Raw genomic sequence first — 22,163 nt, 5'->3', positions numbered from 1 at the left:
ATCTATTTATCTTGCAATGGGAAGAGGTGCTTTGTAGTTGGTTCGATCTTACGGTGCTTGATCCCAGTGACAGAAAGGGAACCGACACGTATGTATCATTGCTATTAAGGATAAAACGATGGGGTCTATCTCTACATAGATAGATCTTGTCTACATTATGTCATCGTTCTTATTGCATTACTTCATTTCTCCATGAACTTAATACACTAGATGCATGCTGGATAGCGATCGATGTGTGGAGTAATAGTAGTAGATGCAGGCAGAAGTCGGTCTACTAATCTTGGACGTGGTGCCTATGTAATGATCATTGCTTGGATATTGTCATGAGTATTTGAAGTTCTATCAATTACCCAACAGTAATTTGTTCACCCACCGTTTGCTATTTTTTTCTCGAAAGAAGCCACTAGTGAAACCTACGACCCCCGGGTCTCTTTCTCACATTATTTTCTTTTGCGATCTATTTTCCTTTCCATTTATTTTCAGATCTATTAATCCAAAAACGCAAAAAATACTTTGCTGCACTTTATTTTATTTGCGATCTATTTATTCAACCTATTACAATTTTCTCCCGTCCACGCACCAATTTCTGGCACCGTTACCCGAAAAGGATTGACAACCCCTTTAACACGTCGGGTTGCGAGTATTTGTTATTTGTGTGCAGGGGCTGTTTATGTTGTGTTGCTTGGTTTTTCTACTGGTTCGATAACCTTGGTTTCATATCTGTGGGAAATACTTACCGCCGCTGTGCTGCATCATCCCTTCCTCTTTGGGGAAACACCGACGTAGCTTCAAGCGACAACAGTGCGCCATCGATCAAATAAAATGTTCAAAGGAATACAATTTGGATCATGAGGTATGGTAAGCCACAAGTGGCGACCCTGAGCAAGCGAGAGAGAGAATTTAGCAAGGATGTGCGCTTCTTGATTAGAAGCTCAGCCTTCAACAAAACATCACAACTGGCAAAACTGATTTCTTTCTCACAGTCTCCTTAATGACTATGGCACGTGCTCCTCTACTTCCATATCTGATGTCTTCCACGACTGGCTTACAATCACATGCAATAATGATTCTTTGCAGCAGCAGATCCTCAACAGGACTGATTGCTTCACGACAAGTAACATTGCAAGACCAGACAACCTCGAGAAGGCGATAGAGGATGATCCAAGGAGTTGCCAACAAAATCTCTACACACCGCAACAGCAACACCAGTGTTATCTTGACAGGAGCCACCCACATCAACATTTACCTTTGCCTAGTCAGGGGGAGGGGCTTCTAAGCAGTGGATTGCATAATTTCTTGAATATTTTGAAGAGGCCCGTCAATTCTTGTTATCTCTTTAATGGATTCCAGTTCAGAAATAAATCTCACAACAACAAAATGTGTCAACAATGGGCTTCTGGAATGTGCCCTCATGGATAGCTTTTCGTCTCGTCGTCCAAAATGCCTAGAGGGTTACTACCAACTTCACGGAATCAACATGAGATAGAATGTCTTGCGTTCTAAAAAGGAAAAGCCAATACTTAGCATTTGTTTCTTGTGTCTTCACTAGTTGTTGATGGGGCGAGGTCGATGGGGAGAGCAGCGTCAGCGGGAGAGAAACGAGCGACGGCTACAGGAAGCGCACGATCGGGAGTGGCGGCTAGGGTTCTTGCGAGGGGGAATGGGAGCACGAGGATGCAACAGCCGATCTCCCTCACCTCATCCAACCAGCGCCCAACACACACATGGGCAAAAGGTGAAAAGATGAGGGCAATGCCAATTACAGCCTGTGGCATGAGATATTTACGCGGGGTGAGGCTGTTTGTTGCTACAGGAGCGCTGCTTCGATCCGATGGCCGACGTCCTCCAGTGGCTCGATCCGACGTCCGAAAACCCATCAAGCAAAAGGACCCGGCGGCCACCCCTCCCTGATCGCTGTGGAGCCAGGGAATCTTTCATGGTTCTTGTTTCTCGATGTCCGCAGACTGGTCCCTCTATTTGTGGACGAATACGGAAGGAAATTTGCGGGTTGGCGTTGGAGATGCCCTTATAATGCCTTTACCTCATTCTCCCTTAAACAATGAACACATCCGCTTGGCCGTATATTCCCTTGGTCATGGGGAGAAACAAACTTTCACCGGTGCACGCGACGTGCCTCGGATCAAATTGAACAACCCATTCGCAACCTTCAAGCATCGTATCAGCAAAGCACGCAAGGAAAAAGAAAGTGAAAGGAGAAAGGAGAAAGGAGCCCTGCATTCCAGCGGCCGATGGGCGATGGTACAGCTACGGTCATGTCGCCGAGGCGGCCTGGACTGGCCTGTCTCTGCGAGCATGCGAATACGACCGTTGGGTCCAAAAGCCGAAGAAGCCAGCGTGCGTGCGTGCCATGGCGGGCACCGCGCGGCGCACCCAATCATCCCCTCCGCCTCCAGCCCAGAGCCGAACCACATGGCGGAGTCGCCAATTTTTGACCGTTGCTCCGCCACGCCGGAGACCTCCTCTCCTCCCCTCCTCCTCGTATGGCGCGCCCACCTGTCTGCGCCACTGTCCCATCGCCCGGTGTTCAGCTGCAGCTGACACGTGGGTCCGCGCCCACGGCCCACACGTCGGTGAGCAGGCAGCGCTTTACTGTGGCTTGTTCGTTTCTTTCCCGTTGTCCGAAGCAGGCGGGATGCTGCTACGCGCGGCTGGGGAAGCGGCGCAGAGATGGACGCTAGCAGCACAGTACTGCGGGACCAGGCATTCCTGGAGGCTCCACATCTCAGTCGAACAAACGTAGGCAAGGGTCAGCGCCGGGTCGGTGGACGAGACGGAAACCCGCGAACACCGCCTCTCGGCTCCCCGGGATCGCATCGCAGCCGTCGGATGTCTGACATGCGCCATGTGATCCGTGCTGCCGAACCGTAGGCTGTCCCCGGAAAGATGCCTTGCTTGCTGACATGCGGGCCGTCCGAACGTGGTGGGCGCAACTGTCAGTGACGGGCGAGGCACCGGGAAGGAGTACTCGCCCGAAGCAACGGATCCATTGGTGGGCTCCTCCTCCCATTGGGCTGCGTCCTCACTTTTGCACAAAAGCCCCTCCTTTTCCGCGTCCTCATATTAATAGGCCCACTCGCCACACCTCCCCCGGCCTGTCCAGCTTCTCTTCTTCCTCTCGACCCCTTCTTCTCCCCTTCTCATCCCCTTTCACTTCTTCAGCTTCCTCTTCCTATCAAGTTGCCTTTCACTTCTTCGGTTTGCTCTTCTTCGCCAAGTTATCATCCATCGAGTTAGGCAGTTTAGATCTTGGAGAAAAGGAGTAGCTAGCTAGGTTCCTTTTCCTTCTCCCGAGCCGGGAGAGAGAAAACAGAGCGGAGAAGAGACACACAGGAACCGGAGGTTGACCGAGCTAAAGTAGGTTGGAGCTCCTGGCTGGGCCTTTTTCTCTTGGCGACGACATGGCGAAGCTCCACTTCTTCCTCCTCTTGCTGCTGGCCGCCGCCGAAGCTATTCACGGCGAAGATGGTGAGTTTGTTTCTTCGCTTCTTTCTATTCCTGTATACTCATGTCGGGCATTTCTTGTACGTACATGGTTAGTTCTTTTCTTTCACCATGCATGCTTTTCCATCTCGGGCGATCTCCGTGCCGCTGCAGTTTTGCTTCTTACCAGCTAGGCTGGATTTCTACCATTCGTACAGCAGCCCTGGGAACCCAGCCTGAGTGTGATTGAGACTAGTCGAACTAGTGCCGTCCCTTTCTCTTGGATTTTTATCCTTTGTCGTCTTATGATCCGGTGTGTTTCTGGCTTGTCCTGCTGGGAATGTTCAGCCATCAGCTTTCTCTTACCATCAGATTAAGTATGTTTCTCTTAACATTTGAGTAATTGCTAGGAGTGGTATGGGATGCGTGTAAATCAAGCAGTATCTTTTGGGGTTTGGATTTGACTACTCGTCCTGCTCGGCCTACCCGGTCTCCCTGGGATTCCCTTCTCTCGGTTCTCTGGGCTTTTACAGGCCGTGTATTCCTTGCCCATTTCATGTGCATTGGACTAGTTTTTATACAAGTTATGCACGTTCCATAAGAACATCTGGTCCTGTTATCATTATATTCTGTCAATGTGGGCTTAGAATAAGATTTACTTGGAGCTAGGGCAAGGAATATCACCAGTAGCATCAAACGGTCTCACACCCAACGCTAATCTGCCTATACGTACTAAAATAATGCAGTTACCAGATAACCAAGAACCAACCCCGGCATTCCATGAATCTGTGATGGCTTTGTGCACATAAGTTTAAGCAGAAAGAGACGATGGCCGCTGAGCTCGTACGAAGGCCCATGTCTAGCGTCAGCCTTTGCGGGTCCTCCCTGTCCTCCTGTTCTGTTCTCCAGCCGGTAATTTCCCACAGGATGCATGTGCTGCAACACCGGGTTACTGGCAAGGTTTTCTTAAGCCGGGCGCCGTGTCGGTGGGCGTCCATCGTGGTCAAGCAGTAGCATCTCATGGTCAAACCACTGACCGTGGTGTTAATCATCAGGGTTAACCCGGCGGAAATGACTCGGTAATTATGTCACGGATCAGGATCACATGCCGATCGCGACAAGACACTGGTCACTACTCTGAGCGTGCACAGCACCGTCTCTCTCTACCAGTTCTACCCGTTTGACTGTAAGGAAAAAGTGATGTGTCCGCGGGACCACATGGCAGTGTATCAGTACTGGCCAGCGGGCCCTGCGTGGTTAATGAAGTCACGTCCATGGCGTACGCGACACAGGGACATGCTTGCCTTGTCTACGCGAGTGAAGCAGAGCGGTGCAGTGCACCCACGGACTCGAGCCTGGGATTGCGCGGATGGCCGCACGAAAGACCAAAGCCACTGTGCCCAACGTCTTTCCCCATACCCAGTTTGTGCTTTACAGCTAGCCGTGTGCCCCCTCCCAAATGTCCCATGCCCATATCTCGCAATATGAAAACCGGAGGAGTGGCTTGTTTTCAGCTTTATAAAACATTCCTCTCTTCTCTTTTTGTACCTGTCAATTTATTACTGTTTTGTTCATGATACTTTAGCATCGGCATCACGCATGTCTGTACTACATGACTTAACAAAGATTCCTACTCTATGATGCACTTTGTTCTCTCACCTAAACTAAACTACACGGAGAATGTATTTGCATCTGATGATGGCCTAAAAGATGCATGCCACGTTTCTGCAGAACTTTGGTACACGTAGATGGCTCTGTTGTCTGAACTTTTTTCGTTGGCGTGCAGGGGCGTACATCGGCGTCAACATCGGCACGGCCATGTCATCGGTGCCGGCTGCCACGCAGATCACCACGCTGCTCCGCTCGCAGAACATCCGGCACATCCGCCTCTACGACGCCGACCCGGGGATGCTGTCGGCGCTCGCCAACACCGGCATCCGCGTCATCATCTCCGTCCCCAACGAGCAGCTCCTCGCCATCGGCAACTCCAACGCCACGGCGGCCAAGTGGGTGGCGCGCAACGTGGCGGCCCACTACCCGTCCGTGAACATCACGGCCATCGCGGTCGGCTCCGAGGTGCTCTCCACGCTCCCCAACGCCGCGCCGCTCATCATGCCCGCCATGCGCTACCTCCAGAACGCGCTCGTGGCCGCGGCGCTCGACAAGTACATCAAGATCTCCACGCCGCACTCGTCCTCCATCATCCTCGACTCCTTCCCGCCGTCGCAGGCCTTCTTCAACCGCTCGCTGGACCCGGTGCTCGTGCCGATGCTCAAGTTCCTGCAGTCCACCGGCGCCCCGCTCATGCTCAACGTCTACCCGTACTACGACTACATGCGCTCCAACGGCGTCATCCCGCTGGACTACGCGCTGTTCCGGCCGCTGCCGCCCAACAAGGAGGCCGTGGACGCTAACACGCTGCTGCACTACACCAACGTCTTCGACGCCGTCGTGGACGCCGCCTACTTCGCCATGGCGTACCTCAACGTCACCAACGTGCCGGTCATGGTGACGGAGACCGGGTGGCCGCACAAGGGCGACGCGTCCGCCGAGCCGGACGCCAACAACGACAACGCCGACACGTACAACAGCAACCTCATCCGGCACGTCATGAACGTCACCGGCACGCCGAAGCACCCCGGGGTGGCCGTGCCGACGTTCATCTACGAGCTGTACGACGAGGACACTCGCCCCGGCACCGCGTCCGAGAAGTACTGGGGCCTGTTCGACATGAACGGCATCCCGGCGTACGCGCTGCACCTGACTGGCTCCGGCGTGCTGCTGGCCAACGATACGACGAACCAGACCTACTGCGTGGCGCGGGAGGGCGCGGACGAGAAGATGTTGCAGGCCGCGCTCGACTGGGCGTGCGGCCCGGGGAAGGTGGACTGCTCCGTGCTGACGCAGGGGAAGCCGTGCTATGACCCGGACACCGTGGAGGATCACGCCACGTACGCGTTCAATGCCTACTACCATGGGATGGGGATGGGCTCCGGGACGTGCTACTTCTCCGGCGTCGCCGTGATCACCACGACCGATCCGAGTAAGCTCCACAGCCTTCTCTTCCTTGCCTGTTCTTTCGCATTCTTGGGACTCATGCCATGGGAACATCTCTTTGCTTGTGCAGGCCATGGATCTTGTGTCTATGGTGGGAAGAACGGCAGCGCGTTGCTGAACGGAACCTCGCTGGCGCCGTCGTCGAACTCCACCGCGGACTCCGGCTCCCGGCGGGCAGTCGGCGATGTCACGTCGTTCGTCCGGATCGTCGTCACCGCGCTGCTCTTGAGCGTCGTCGCTCTGTTGTAGGATGTGAGTAGTAGGAAGTCAGGCAGGCAGCAGAGTAGGGAAGACGTGCTATTAGTGACGTGAGAGATTCTTTTTTGTTGTCAAGTGGAATTGGCCTCGGTGCTGCTGGGTGGCAAGTGTCATTCCAAATGGAACGGGATGTGGTTTATGTTGGCTCTTAAGATATGAGCTCGTACTCTGGTATTGGTTGGGAATTTGGGATTGTATTGGACGTTGGATCATTGGATGCCATCTGCTGGTGGAGGACGAACGTGTTTGCGCTCACCACAATCAAACATTGTACTCCTGCACCCGTCATCAACCCACTGACCCGGCCATGGTCTCCGTGCCCTCCCTTCTCTTTTTTTCAAAAGATTCAGATCTATTATAAAAGTTCATCAAGGGTACAAAGCATCGTAAAACAAAATAAAATTTTCATCAAGGTCTCTAGATCATCAAACCACGACTACCACGGGCGAATCAAGCCGCTTACACGCATCACTGCCCACTTCCCTACCGGACCTAGCTTGACCTTGCCGATGATAGAAAAGTCTTCATGCACATGGGAGCGGGAGGAGATCACACACTTCCACGGGGTCGTCTCCTTAGTGAAGGTGACGATAGTGCATACTTTCATGAGATGCAATGAGGTGGAATCTCCCCCGACCTTCTTAATAGTTGGTTTCTCGAGCTTGCCTAGGAAGGGCATTTCCTCGACCTCCATTTACGCGGGGGTTGCTTGTTGGCCCAGGCTACCGCTGGCGACGAAGGTAGCATTGAAAATTTGGCTTGCTTCCTTCTTTTATTGCGGCGGCTTGGGGAGCAATCATGGCGCCTTCCTGCGGCGCACAAGTGCTCAATGTGACTTCTTCACGCCGTGAGGGCTATTGGGGCCGCTTGTGTCCGCTCTTGGGGGCAAACGGTCTTCCTTGGTGCTTGGAGGGCATGTCTTCCAAAGGCGTGCTCTGTGTTGGATCTTCTTGTGCTTCCTGCAAGATTTATGCATGGAAGAAAACTCCTTTCCTTCAGGTGCTCCCCAGGGAGGCGGGTGAGTTTGAGACATCGTCAGCCTCGATGATGGTACGACAAGGTAGATCCAAACGTGTGTTGATCCTTCGAGTCACCGATGCAGCTGCGGCCGAGACTCGACATGGCGTCGAGGTGGCCAAAGCTTCACAACCCAATAAGCGACGATCCAGACCTCTCGGTGATCCTGTAAGGCTTGTGAAAGTAGCTTGAGGCGGGTCAAGTAAGAAGTAGAGCTTGTTGAGGTCGAAGCCGATGTCGAGGGTGGCGACCCATAAGTCGGTGATGGCATGCATCGTATGAGCGCCTTGTTGATAGGGGATCTTGGCTCATGTCATTTTATCCACCCTATCCATGGTGTCTATATTTGTCCCATGCAAAGGTATTTTAGGGGACGCCTCGGCTCGCATGGGGTGAGGTGGTCATTCCTACATAGGTTCCTTGGACACCCTGAGCTTTCTACAATTGCTCGTCAAATGTCTTGATGATCTGTGCAGGGAGCACCAAGTCGAGCTTAGGCCTAGTGGGCGCCCGTTCTCTCAACGCTTGTCGTAGGGCGACACTCCTCTTAGGGCTTTGTGAAGAGTTGTGACATGTCTCTTCTTTGGATAGCTCGCGTCTTGTACTTTGGCATCTCCCTTCTTGTCGATGAGTGTGGTTTGCGGTCTCCTTCAAGTTGGCGGAGGTGCGACGATGGTGCGACACTGCTACTTGTGATAGGCGTTGGGATTTTTCGAAGAGGAAGGGTGGTTCAGTATAGTAGAAAAAAGTATTTCCCTCAGTTAAGAACTAAGGTTTGTCTAACCAACAGGAGATTCACACAAACAACTGTCGGCAGTACCTGCACACACACAAACAAATACTTGCACCCAACATAGGCAGAAGGGTTGTCAATCCCCTTGTACTTGTTAATTGCAAGGATTAATTTTGTTAGTGGTAGATAGATAAATTGAAAAATTAAATAAATTATAGAAAGTTTTAGGGTTTTAGCAATATGAGGTGAATGGACCCGGGGACCATAGCTTTCACTAGAGGCATCTCCCTCAAGAACATAGCAACGGTGGGTACACAAATTACTGTTGGGCAATTGATAGAAAAGTGCATAGTTATGATGTTATTCATGGCATGATTAGTACACAGGCATTACGTCCGGGACAAGTAGACCGACATCTACTACTATTTCTCCACTTCAAGAGCACTTCTATGCTTGCCTCTCTAGGTATTAAATTCATAACAAACATAGTGATGCTTTAAACATGATGACATAATGTAGACAAAATAAGACCAATCAATATGATCAAACCCGTTGTTTTACCCTTGGTAGCAATAATACAAATATGTGCCTCGCTACTCCTCCTGTCACAGAGTGAGGACACCGTGAGATTGAACCTACCACAAAGCACCTCTCCCGTTGAAGATAAATCAATCTAGTTGGCCAAACTAAACGGATAGATTAGAGAGAAATACAAAACTATAATAATCACACACAATAAAGTTCAGAAATATCTCAATTACTTTCAATGAAGAATCTGATCATAAACCCACAATTCATCAGATCCCAACAAACGCATCGCAAAAGATTACATTGGATACATCTTCGAATAGAATATTGTATTGAAGATCGGAGAGAGAGAGAGAGATCTACTACTATGTACCCGTAGGTCCCATGGGGAACTACTCACACATCAACATGGAGACAGCAAGGTTGACGAAGATGGCCTCCATGATCGATTCCCCCTCCGGCGGAGGCCTCTAGATTGGATTGCGGGAGAACAGAGGCTTGCGGTGGCCGAAGAATTATTTCGGGTCTCGCTCTAGGGGATTTGGAATATTTGGAATTTATAGCATTGGAATTAGGTCAGACAGAACCATGAGGGGCCCACAAGGGGGCACGACGTGCCTAATACGTCTCCAACATATCTATAATTTATCAAGTATTCATGTGATGTTTACAACAATCTTGTATGGTTTTGGTGCACTTTTATACGATTTTTATGGACTAACTTATTAATCCAGTGCCTAGTGCCAATTCCTGTTTTTTTGCATGTTTTTTGTTCCACGGAAAATCCATGTCAAATGAAGTCCAAACATGATTAAATTTACGAAGATTTTTTATGAAATATATGTGATTTTTGAGAAAAAAAAATCAACACAAGGCAGTGCCCCAAGAGCTCCATAAGGCAACATGGTACGACTTACTCCCCTGGCCGCGCCCTGATACGTCTCCGTCGTATCTATAATTTTTGATTGTTTCATGCCACTATTCTACAAATTTCATATACTTTTGGCAAAAAATTATATTATTTTTGGGACCAACATATTGAACCAGTGCCCTGTAACGCCCCGAGACCGATGTGCCAGGTGTCGTCCAGTTATGCGCTGTTGTTGCCTTGCCATTGCTTGCGTGTCATGTTCATTGCATCATCATGTTTTCAAAACTTGCATTCGTCCGGGTCTCCCAGTTCCTTCCGTTGTCAGTTCTGAGCCCATACACACTTGCACGCGCCCGCGGCACGTCCGAAATATTATTTTATAAGTGGCCGAAAAATGTTCTCGGAATGGGGTGAAAGTTGGCATGCGGTCTTGTTATAGTGTAGGTAGACTGCCTGCCAAGTTTCATCGCATTCGGAGTCCGTTTGACGCCCCAACGGATAACTATAGCGGCAATATAGCCGGTCTAACGTCGGACGTTTTCGGTCTTTGGAAACAGATGCCGGCCCCCCTCTCTCTCTCCTCTCCTCTCAGCCTCGCCACAGCCCACCTAGGCCATCCTCCTTCCCCTCTTCGCTTCCGGAGTTGTCCGATGCGACCGCACGGTCTGAAACCCTCGCTGCACAGTGCATCGAACCCCTCACGTGCGCGTCCGAAATTGTCCCGGACCCGACTCGGGCAGTCGTCACCGTTGGATCCGGATCATCCCCAAACGTCTACAAAACGTCTCCGTTTTCTCATTTGGACTCCCTAGCCTATCTTTCCTGACCGTCCGATTACGATCGGAGGGACGAGTTACCCCCCTAAACCTATCCGGCTTGCTATATATATATATAGTGGCAACACTAGACTAATCCCTAGATTTTAGCCCGTTTGTCCCATCAGTCCATCCGCGCCGCCGTTCCCTGAACCCCCACTGTCGCCGTTGCTCTGCATCCATACGAGGAGACGACCAGCAGTCAAGCCCAGTGCCTGCCTTGACCACGCCCCCTCCATATCCTCATTCGATCCACCAAGGCCGGCCCAGCACAAGCGCCAAGCCCAGCTCCCTGGAGCGAAGTGAGCAGCGCCCCTCCTTTTTTTCTCTCCTCCTGTTGGGTCCAACAAGTTTCGGCACATATTGTTTTTTTCCTGGTCCTGTGAATTTTGCCATTTATCCAGAGGTTTACAGTTTTACAGAACAACCCTCATGCTTCATGCATTTAATAACTTCACAACTATGCATCGGATTAAAATGTTTTATATATGAAACTTGCTTAGAATTTTTTCTAGATTCATAATATCCAACTTTCATCTATGTTTGAAATGTTTAAAATGTTGTTTGATTAAATTTGCTCCTATGCCATGTTAAAATGCTTTAATTCATAACTAAATAACCGTAACTCGGAATTTAATAATCTTTATATGTAAATGGGGTAGAAAAATGCCTAGTTTAACATGGTGACCTTTATTTGCATGTTAAACAACTCTAAAATTGTGTTTAGGGCAGAACAGTACCAAATCTATAATATGCTCATGAGGAGTTTCCGGAATTGTTGTTCGTTGCTTCCGGCCTCATTTAACCTTGACTAGATAGGTAGTTTTCATTTGCTTCACCTCTTGCCATGTTAATCAACATTTAATATTGTTGGGTACATAAACGAGATCGAACTAAATAACTTATCGTGGTGTTTCGTCAATATGCACCGTTGCATATTGAGCTCCACTTAATTTGTAGGATTGCTTGTGCACTTTGCCATGCCATGCCCTCTTTAAACCGGACATGCATCATAATTGTTTGCGCATCATGCCATGTTTATGTGGTGGTTGTTTACTATGTTGTGTGCTTCTTTCCGGTGTTTGCTTCGTCGGGTTGGTTCCGGTAACGTCGCGTTTGTGAGGACCCGTTCGTCTACATCCCTTTGTCTTCTTCATGGACTCGTTCTTCTTCCTTGCGGGATTTCAGGCAAGATGACCATACCCTCGAAATCACTTCTATCTTTGCTTGCTTAGTTGCTCGCTCTTTTGCTATGCCTATGCTGCGATACCTACCACTTGCTTTTCATGCCTCCCATATTGTTGAACCAAGCCTCTAACCCACCTTGTCCTAGCAAACCGTTGTTTGGCTATGTTACCGCTTTGCTCAGCCCCTCTTATAGCGTTGTTAGTTGCAGGTGAAGATTGAAGTTTGTTCCTTGTTGGAACATGGAGATGTTGTTCCTTTTTGGAACATGTTTACTTGTTGGGGTATCACTATATATCTTATTTATTTAATGCATCTATATACTTGGTAAAGGGTGGAAGGCTCGGCCTTATGCCTGGTGTTTTGTTCCACTCTTGCCGCCCTAGTTTCCATCATATCGGTGTTATGTTCCCGGATTTTGCGTTCCTTACGCGGTTGGGTTATAATGGGAACCCCTTGACAGTTTGCTTTGAATAAAACTCCTCCAGCAAGGCCCAACCTTGGTTTTACCATTTGCCACCTAGCCTTTTTTCCCTTGGGAGTCGCGCATCCCGAGGGTCATCTTTATTTTAACCCCCCCGGGCCAGTGCTTGTCTAAGCGTTGGTCCAAACTAGATCCCCTTGCAGCGCCACCTCGGGGAAACTCGAGGGCTGGTTTTAGTTGTACGAATTGCTTATCCGGTGTTGCCCTCAAAACGAGATATGTGCAGCTCCTATCGGGATGTCGGCGCATCGGGTGGTCTTGCTGGACTTGTTTTACCATTATCGAGGATGTCTTGTAGAACCGGGATACCGAGTCTGATCGGAATGTCTCGGAGGAGGTCTATTCCTTCGTTGACCGTGAGAGCTTGTCATGGGCTAAGTTGGGACACCCCTGCAGGGATTTGAACTTTCGAAAGCCGTGCCCGCGGTTATGGGCAGATGGGAATTTGTTAATGTCCGGTTGTAGATAACTTGAACCTTAATTTAATTAAAATGGATCAACTGCGTGTGTAACCGTGATGGTCTCTTTCCGGCGGAGTCCGGGAAGTGAACACGGTGTTGGAGTTATGCTTGACGTAGGTTGCTATAGGATCACTTCTTGATCATAGATTTCTCGAACGTGCTTTGCCTTCTCTTCTCGCTCTCTTTTGCGTATGTTATCCACCATATATGCTAGTCGCTTACTGCAGCTCCATCTCATACCTTTACCTTACCCATAAGCTTAAATAGTCTTGATCGCGAGAGTGTGAGATTGCTGAGTCCCCGTGGCTCACAGATACTTCCAATACCAGCTTGCAGGTGCCGATGAGTCCGTGCAGGTGACGCAACCAAGCTCAAGGAGGAGCTCGATGAAGATCTTGTCCTTTGCGTTGTTCCGTTCTAGTCGATCAGTAGTGGAGCCCAGTTGGGGTCGATCGGGGACCTTGTCGCTTTTGGGGTTCTTCTTTTATTTTGGTTCCGTAGTCGGACCTTGATTGTATTGGATGTTGTAATGCTTTATTCATGTATTTGTGTGAAGTGGCGATTGTAAGCCAACTATGTATCTCTTTCCCTTATGTATTACATGGGTTGTGTGAAGATTACCTCACTTGCGACATTGCTTTCAATGCGGTTATGCCTCTAAGTCGTGCTTCGACACGTGGGAGATATAGCCGCATCGAGGGCGTTACATGCCCACTACCAGTTCCTGTTTATTGCACTTTTTGTTTCGCAGAATATCCATATCAAACGAAGTCCGAATGCGATAAAATTTTTACGGAGACTTATTTTGTAATATATGTGATTTTTGGAAGAGAATCAACACAAGACGGTGCCCGAGGTGGCCACAAGCCACCAGGGCGTGGCCAGGGGGTGGGCGCGCCGTGGTGTCTTGTGACTCTCGTAAGGCAATTGCAGACCTTCTTTCGCCGCAAGAAAGATAATTTCCGGATAAAAATCCCCTCAAAATTCAGCCTAATCAGAGTTACGCATCTCCGAGGTTTTCGGCCAGAAACCAAGAATGCGAAACAGAGGGAGAGATCCAATCTCGGTGGGGCTCCAGCCCCTCCACCTCCATGGAGGCCATGGACCAGAGGGGAAACTCTCCACCCATCTAGGGGGAGACCAAGGAATAGCTACTATGCTGATGGTCTCCCACATGCTACAACTCCAGTTGGTTCCTTTTGGTGGAGAGATATTCTCAAGCTTTCTGATGCATATACTGCCATTGCCTCAGTGCACATCAATATGGGAGACTCTGCCCTTTTTTGGACTGATGCTTGGCTCATTGGTGGCTCTTCCAGACCTTTGTGTTGGAGATTACTCAGGCTTTTTTCCTTTGTTAACAATGATAAGGTCTCTGTGCATGAATTCCTAATCTCTCAGGATATCTACTCAATGTTTTTTCTGCCATTGTCACATGAGGCTGCACTAGAGTTGCAGGTCTTGGAGGCTTGGATCCTGGATTTCAACAAAGACCTTACCTTACCAGATGTTTGGATCTGGCCTGGAAAATCTGGTTGTTACACTGCCAAGAGTTTTTACATGCTCATGCACTCCCACTTGCCCACAGTTCTACCATGCAAATGGTTGTGGGATAACAGGTGCACCATTGAGAGATCAAAGTTTTTGGTTGGTTGTTATTCTTTGATAGACTCAACACCAAGGACTTGTTGATACGCATGCATTGGAGAGATCCTTTGGATGACAATCTTCGTGTCATTTGCAATGAATATGTTTATGAAGATAGGTTGCACTTGTTTTTCAACTGCAACTTCAGTCGCAGATTTTGGAATTATCTCTCCATTGACTGGACCAGGGGACCTGATATTCAACAATGTATTCAACATGCAAGATCCAGGTTTAAGCATCCTTTCTTCTTTGAAGTTATGCTCACTGCAACCTGGAATATATGGATCCTCAGGAATGGAAGAACTTTCAGAGGAGAGAATGCAACCTTTGGTGCTTGGAAATGTCATTTTTTACATGACCTTTCTCTTCTAACTCATAGGCTAAGGGTAGATATCAGGGCCAAGCTTTCTGCTTGGATTAATTCTCTAACCTGATTTCAGGTAGGTAGATAGATAGTGTTACTCCTGTAATCTTCTCCATGTAATTTCCTCTGTTTGTACAGTTGTTATTTTCAATAAAGGGCTATGGGGCTTTGCCTCACAGTAAATATTTAAAAAAATAAGAAGGAGGGGGGCTTGCTACTTGTGAGCTGCGTTAGGATTTCCCCGAAGAGGAGGGGATGATGTAGTACGGTAGAGATAAGTATTTCCCTCAGTTATGAAACCAAAGTCACCAATCCAGTAGAAGAACCAAGCAACACTATGTACACAACACGTGCACACAAACAACAAATACTTGCAACCCAACGTGTAGAGGGGTTGTCAATCCCTCAACGTTATTGAGAAAGATTAAATTGTATAGGATTTAATAGATAGATGTAACTAAAATAAAAAATAAAATAAATAAAGGAAAATTGCAGCAAGGTATTTTTAGGATTTTTATATGATAAAAGATAGACCCGGGGGCCATATTTTTCACTAGAGGCTTCTCTCGAGAAAATAGCATACAGTGGGTAGACAAATTACTGTTGAGCAACTAATAGAAAAGCAAATAATTATGACGATATCTAAGGCAATGATCAAACATATAGGCATCATGTACAATATTAGTAGACCGAAATGATTTTGCATCTACTACTATTACTCCACACATCGACCGCTATCCAGCATGCATCTAGTGTATTAAGTTCATGGAAAAAACGGAGTAATGCATTAGGCAAGATGACATGATGTAGACAAGATAAACTCACATATGAATAAACCCCATCTTTTTACCCTTAATAGCAACGATACATGTGTGTCATGTCTCTTTCTGTCACTGAGATTGAGCACCGCAAGATCAAACCCATTACAAAGCACCTCTTCCCATGGCAAGATAAATCAATCTAGTTGGCCAAACCAAACCAATAAATCGAAGAAGAAATACAAAGCTATAAATCAAGCATAAAAGGGTTCAGAGAAAACTCAAATAATATTCATGTATAGATCTGATCATAAACTCAAAATTCATCGGATCTCAACAAACACACTGCAAAAAGTCATTACATCAAATAGATCTCCAAAAACACCAACGAGAACATTGTATTGAAGATCAAAAAGAGAGAATAAGCCATCTAGCTACTAACAATGGACCTGTAGGTCTATGGTAGACTACTCACACATCATCGAAGGGGCAGTAAGGTTGATGAAGAACCCTTCTGTGATCGATTGCCCCTCCGGCAGAGTGCCAGAAAAGGTCCCCAGGTGGGATCTCTTGAGAACAGAGGCTTGCGGCGGCGGAAAAAGTATTTCGTGGACTCCCCTGTTGTAAGGACATTTCGCTACTTTGTGTTTTGGATGATGATGACACCCCTTTGTTGGTCTAATCTTGTGCTAAGTGTTTCAGGTTTCGGGATTAAGGCCTTCTTCGGTTAGCTATTCTCTCTGAAAGAAAAAGATCGAAGACGGTGTTTTCTACTTGTTTTTATCTCTTTTGGTCGTAGGGAACCCATACTATCAAGAGGGAATCCACATTGGAAAGTGTTGGGGGCATCATTTCACGTACACTTACCTCACCCCTCTCTTGCCTTCCTAAACTGTGAGAGAGAGCTCTTCCCCTTTGTTTCCTACTGCTTACTGTGGGTTCCCAGCGGTTGTACCGCTCTCTGGAGCGGTTGTACCGCTGGGTCTTGGCGCTGACCAGTTTTGATCGAGTGGTTGTACCGCTGCTTCCGGGCGATGGTACCGCCAACATGCTCAGCAAAGATTAGGGCGGTTGTTCCGGCCAGGCACCGCCCAAGTATCGGTCAGGCTTCTGTTTTGATGCGGTACTCGGGCGGTGGTGGCCTGGTTGGTCCGGTCGTACCGGTACCACCGGTGTCCGGAGCGGTTCTACCGCTCAGGACTTAGCCGCCCGAGCGCTCAAGGCCATGCGGTTGGACCGGCCCTGTACCGCTCGACTACCACACTCAGGGGTGACTCCCTTCTGTTCCTATGCGGTGGTTGAGCGGTGGCTGGGCGGTTGGTCCGGTTGTTCTCCTTAACTGGTACTACCGCCTGGTCGCCCGGTTGTACCGCCTGGTAGGGTTCTGCACGTAAACTGTGAGTCTCGGTTGTACCGGGACAAGGAGCGGTTGTACCGCTGCAGTATTGAAAACACAGTAACGATTGGATTTTTAGGGTTGCTATATAAGGGTGCTTCTTCCACCTACCACACCCACCTTTGACCTCTCTCACTCCACCATTAATGCTACTCAATCTCTCTTGCCCGATCTCTCTTGCTAGCCACTCAAACTTGTTGATTTGCTAGGGATTGAAGGAGGAGACCTAGATCTACACTTCCACCAAAGGATTTTTGCTTCCCCATACTTTCTTGTGTGGATTTTGTTACTCTTGGGTGTTTGAGCACCCCAGACGGTTGAGGTCACCTCGGAGCCACCTTCCATTGTGGTGAAGCTCCGCGGTTTTTTTGGAGCCTCCAATTAAGTTGTGGAGAGAGCCCCAACCTTGTTTGTGAAGGTCTGGTCGCCGCCTCCAAGGGCACCAATAGTGGAATCACGGCATATCGCATTGTGTGAGGGCGTGAGGAGAATACGGTGGCCCTAGTGGCTTCTTGGGGAGCATTGTGCCTCCACACCGCTCCAACGGAGACGTACTTCCCCTCAAAAGGAAGGAACTTCGGTAACACATTCTCGTCTTCACCGGCTCCACTCTTGGTTATCTCGTACCTTTACTTGTGCAAGCTTATTAGTGTTACTTCTCTTGCTTGCTTGTGTGCTTGTTGTTGTTGCATCATATAGGTTTCTCACCTAATTACATATCTAGACAACCTACTTTGATGCAAAGTTTAATTTGGTAAAGAAAAGCTAAAAATTGTTAGTTGCCTATTCACCCCCCTCTAGTCAACCATATCGATCCTTTCAATTGGTATCAGAGCCTCAACTCTTCACTAAGGACTTTGCCGTCCGAAGAGTATGGTTGACGTCGTAGACGGTGTGGAGGAGCACTCCGGTGTGAATCCGATCTCGTCTACGGTTGATGGGGGAACCTCGGTCTCTCGTGAGGAATTCAATGTAGCCTTGGAGACATTGAAAACCTCCATGACGACCGAGGTTGAAAGGATGTTTACTAAATTCATTGAAGGGCTTAAAATATCCACGGCACCGTTGAAAGTGGGTGATCCCACTGACAAGGTGACGGATGCTAACTCCGACAAGAGGGGAAGCTAGTAGTGAAAAAGCTCCTTCTTCTAGTGGTAAAAATGGCACCGACATCTTTTACCATGTGGAACCACCACTTGTTTATGGTGGACCGATTCCTTCCACTCATTTGAATCATGCCGGTCCTCCCCCTAAGATTGTGAAAAATGAGGACTTTGATTCTTGGGTTTATCGCTTTAAGCGTCATTTAAATCATGTGAATACTAATCTTTGGAGAATCATTGAAGAAGGCTTCTATCCGCATGACCCAAGCAACTTCACTCCTCGAGAAGCCGCGGATAATCAATTAAATGAAAATGCTCTCTTCATCATCCAAGATGCAATTCCACCCTAAGATCTACCTCATCTGCGGCCCTTCGCCTTGGCCAAAGATGCATGGCTTTGTGTTGTCTCTCTCTGCGGGGGAAGCGCAAGCATTCAACGCTCCAACTATGAAGTAGTGCAAGATGAAGCCGATGAGTTTGCAATGAAAGAAGACGAAGAACCTCGTGAGCTTTATCGAAGAGTAACCAAACTCGCAGTCTCACTCCGAGATCATGGGAGCAAGGACACGAATGAAAATTGGATCAAGCGCAAATTCCTCAAGGCAATGATGCCTTACCACACGGCCATGTCCTTCGTCATTCATCAAAGGCCGGACTTCCACACTTTGACCTCAAGTGAAGTGTTGGATGAGTTTGTGGCTATGAAAATCTTGGACAAGACCGCTGACAATGCGGTGCTTCGCTCTCAAAGGGCAAAGAAGCCCAACCTTGCATTGAAGGCCAAGGTTTGTGTTGAAGAAGAAGAAGACGAAGAAGAGGAAAGCAACCCCGAAGATACAAAGTATGCCTATCATGAACACATGGCACTTGCTTCAAGGCAATTTTGGAGCAAGAAGAACTCAGGGCCAATCTTCAACAAGAACAACTCAAGTGGCGCGAAGAGCAAGCAACATGTGAGGACTTGCTACAATTGTGGCAATGTGAGCCATTTTGTTGCGGAGTGTCCGTATGAGAAGAGGGAAGACAATGGTGGCAAGCTCATCCGAAAGGACAAATCCAAGTCTTTCCCCAACAAGAGCAGCTTCACCAAGAAGACCCCTCACAAGGCGTTGGTGGTTCAAGAAGAGTACCATGAGGATGATGATGATGATGAAGATGGTGAGTCGGTTGCCATGGCCTCCGTTGCCATTGTAAAAACTCCACGAGTGTCTCTCTTTGACTCACCCAATGAGAACATCACCGCCAAGTGCCTCATGGCTAAAGCCACCAACAAGGTAACCCCCAACATCAAAACTACCATCATTAATAATCCTTCCTTGACGGATTTCATCTATGAATATCAGGGATCTAATGTGGAGGAAAATGAGTTTGAGTCCTTTATGGGTAAACTCAAGGGTAAATCCAAGAAGCATTTTGTTGCTCTCTTGGAACAACTTGGTGAAGCCAATGACATGATCGAGGCTCACGAAGATACTATCTCCAAGATGGAGGGGCATAGTCGTGACTATGCCGATGAGATTTCGGATCTTTCCAATGCTCTTGAGAAAGAGCATGGTCTTCGTTTGGCTCTTGAGGAGTCACACAACGTTGATCACGCTAAGTTAAAGAAATATTGTGATCATGCTCTTGTTGTCTCTCGTGTGCTAAACTCCGAGAAGGCCAAGCTTGGGGTTGATCCTGCTAGACTCAAAGAGGAGTTTGATCTACTTGACAAGGCTCACAAGGTCTTGAAGGGTGCTCATGCTAGCCTCAAACAGTCTCATGATCAACTTCAAGTAAAGCTAACAAAGGAGAAAACCACTTTTCCTCATATGATGTTAATTGATAATGCAAATGCTACTAACCCATGTTGTGAGCATGTGCATCTTGTTGAGGAGAACGCTAAGCTAAAGGTGCAACTTGAGAAAGGTCTTGTGTCTTGCATACAAGGCGAGAAGAACCTCAATGACCTTTTGACCAACCAAAAGGGAGTTGTGGCCAAGGAAGGGATTGGGTACGTGCCCAAGTCCAAGAACAAGAAGAAGAATGACAAGGACAAACGACCTCCTCCTCTCAAGCAAACCTTTGTGAAGGAGGGAGAGGGTGCTACTAAGGAGAAGGAGAAGAACTCCATGAGGGGTAGTGATGCCAAGAAGGGCAACGCTTCCATTCCCAACAAAGACGGTGACTTTAACCCTTCTTATGTGTTGTGCCGTGCTAGAGATGGGCATGTTTATGCCAAATTTGTTGGTTCTCCTTATGAGTACATTGAATGGTCTATTTGGGTTCCTAAGACCCTTGTTACTAACATCAAAGGACCCATTACAAAATGGGTACCTAAAACCAAGCATTGATCTCTTGTAGGTGTTTGCTTCCGGTGGGGGATCATGGTTGCTCCATAATGGAGCTACTAATCATATGACTGGAAGCAAGGACTTGGTGGTGGACGTGCAAAAGATTCCATCCATGCCCACCAACGTCGAGTGGGGTGACACCTCGTCCTCTAAGGTATTGGGACTCGGCAAAGTTGTCATTTCTCATGATCTTACGATCGAGAAGGTCATGCTTGTTGAGTCCCTTGCATACAATTTACTTTCCGTTCGTCAACTAGCACTCATGGGCTTTGCCACTTTCTTTGATATGGATACCGTGGCCCTCTTGTGGAGCAAGACTCTTAAAGTAGCCTTTGTTGGGAATGTCGAGAACGGTCTCTATGTGATTAACTTTTCGGAGCGACCCACTAAGACCGCGACATGACTAATGGCTAAAGTTGACATGGGATGGTTTTGGCATCTCCGTTTAGCCCACGTCAATATGAGATCTTTGCAAAGTCTTCCCAAGGGGGACCATGTCCGTGGACTAACAAATGTTAGTTTTGCCAAAGATCGTGCTTGTAGTGCTTGAATCGAAGGAAAGCTACATGAGAAGGCTCACCCTCCCACGACTATCATCTACTCGAAGAGGCCTTTGGAGCTCCTTCATTTGGATCTCTTCAGGCCTCCATCCTTTGATAGTCTTGGCGATCAAAAGTATTGCTTGGTGATTGTGGATGACTATTCAAGGTACACTTGGGTATATTTCTTCAAGAGGAAGAGTGAGACCCAACAAATCGTCATCGACTTTGCAAATGAAGCTCAACAACAACACAATACAAAGATCTTGACTATAAGAAGTGACAACGGCTCCGAGTTCAAGAACTACACCTTGGATGAGTTTTTGAGTGATGAGGGAATAAAGCATCAATATTCCGCACCTTATACCCCTCAACAAAATGGTGTAGCGAAGAGGAAGAACTGGACGTTGATGCATGCGGCAAGGACCATGATGGCGGAGTTCAAGTCTCCCTACAACTTTTGGGCCGAAGCCATCAACACCGCGTGTCGTGCATCTAATTGGCTCTACCTCCGCAAAGGCTTGAACAAGACTCCACATGAGATACTCACCGGTAACAAGCCCAACCTCAAGTACTTCCGGGTGTTTGGGTGTAAGTGTTTCATTCTAAAGAAAGGTGTCCGTTTGTCTAAATTTGAGGCTAGAGCTTATGAGGGCATATTTGTTGGTTATGCTACAAACTCTCATGCTTACCGTGTTCTCAATAAGTCCATGGGACTTATTGAGGAAACGTGTAATGTGGAGTTTGATGAGAATAATGGCTCCCAAGTGGAGCAAAGTGGTACTTGTGATGTAGGTGATGAAATTCCTCCCCAAGCCATAAGAAGAATGGGTGTTGGTCATATCCTACCCATTGAGGAACCCCTTGTGGCCGAAGGAGAAGGACAATATTCCAGACAAGTGGAACCTTCACCAACCCAAGACCCACACGCTTCCGAAGAACAAAGTGAAGGCCCTCAACCTCAAGAACAAGACCAAGGGCAAGGTCAATCTCAAGATGGTGTTGTAACATCAAGTGATGCCCAAGGTCAAGTTCTCTCCTCCGAGCAAGTTCAAGATCGAGAGCTTCCTCGAGATCAAGGACAAGCTCAAGACGGCGCTCAAGATGATCAAGTAACCACTCCTCGTCTCACCCCCGAGGAGGAATTGGAGCGTCGTGCCGCCAAGATTGCTT

The 22,163-nt window shown here is 48.1% G+C and overlaps 1 protein-coding gene across 1 annotated transcript; it reads left to right on the top strand.

Annotated features, from left to right (window-relative positions):
- The first annotated feature begins 3,082 nt into the window (after window positions 1-3,082).
- Window positions 3,083-6,968, top strand: LOC125552494 (glucan endo-1,3-beta-glucosidase 3). The gene is made up of 3 exons (XM_048716068.2): window positions 3,083-3,486; window positions 5,228-6,484; window positions 6,569-6,968. Exons 1-3 carry the CDS (start codon window positions 3,420-3,422, stop codon window positions 6,745-6,747), a joined length of 1,503 nt encoding a protein of 500 aa, XP_048572025.1. The 5' UTR covers window positions 3,083-3,419; the 3' UTR covers window positions 6,748-6,968.
- The last annotated feature ends 15,195 nt before the right edge of the window (window positions 6,969-22,163 follow it).

This window comes from Triticum urartu, chromosome 4A (assembly GCF_056163025.1).
Source record: "Triticum urartu cultivar PI428250 chromosome 4A, HENAU_Tu73, whole genome shotgun sequence".
NCBI lineage: Eukaryota > Viridiplantae > Streptophyta > Magnoliopsida > Poales > Poaceae > Triticum > Triticum urartu.
The sequence above is the reverse complement of the archived record's forward strand: the minus strand, read 5'-3'. Positions and strand labels throughout refer to the sequence as shown.

Bases quoted from the DNA above. Each gene is read 5' to 3' on its own strand.
- LOC125552494 (XM_048716068.2), top strand. From the start codon at position 3,420: ATGGCGAAGCTCCACTTCTTCCTCCTCTTGCTGCTGGCCGCCGCCGAA. The intron at 3,487-5,227 runs GTGAGTTTGTTT...GTTGGCGTGCAG, and splicing joins AGCTATTCACGGCGAAGATG to GGGCGTACATCGGCGTCAAC. The intron at 6,485-6,568 runs GTAAGCTCCACA...TTGCTTGTGCAG, and splicing joins GATCACCACGACCGATCCGA to GCCATGGATCTTGTGTCTAT.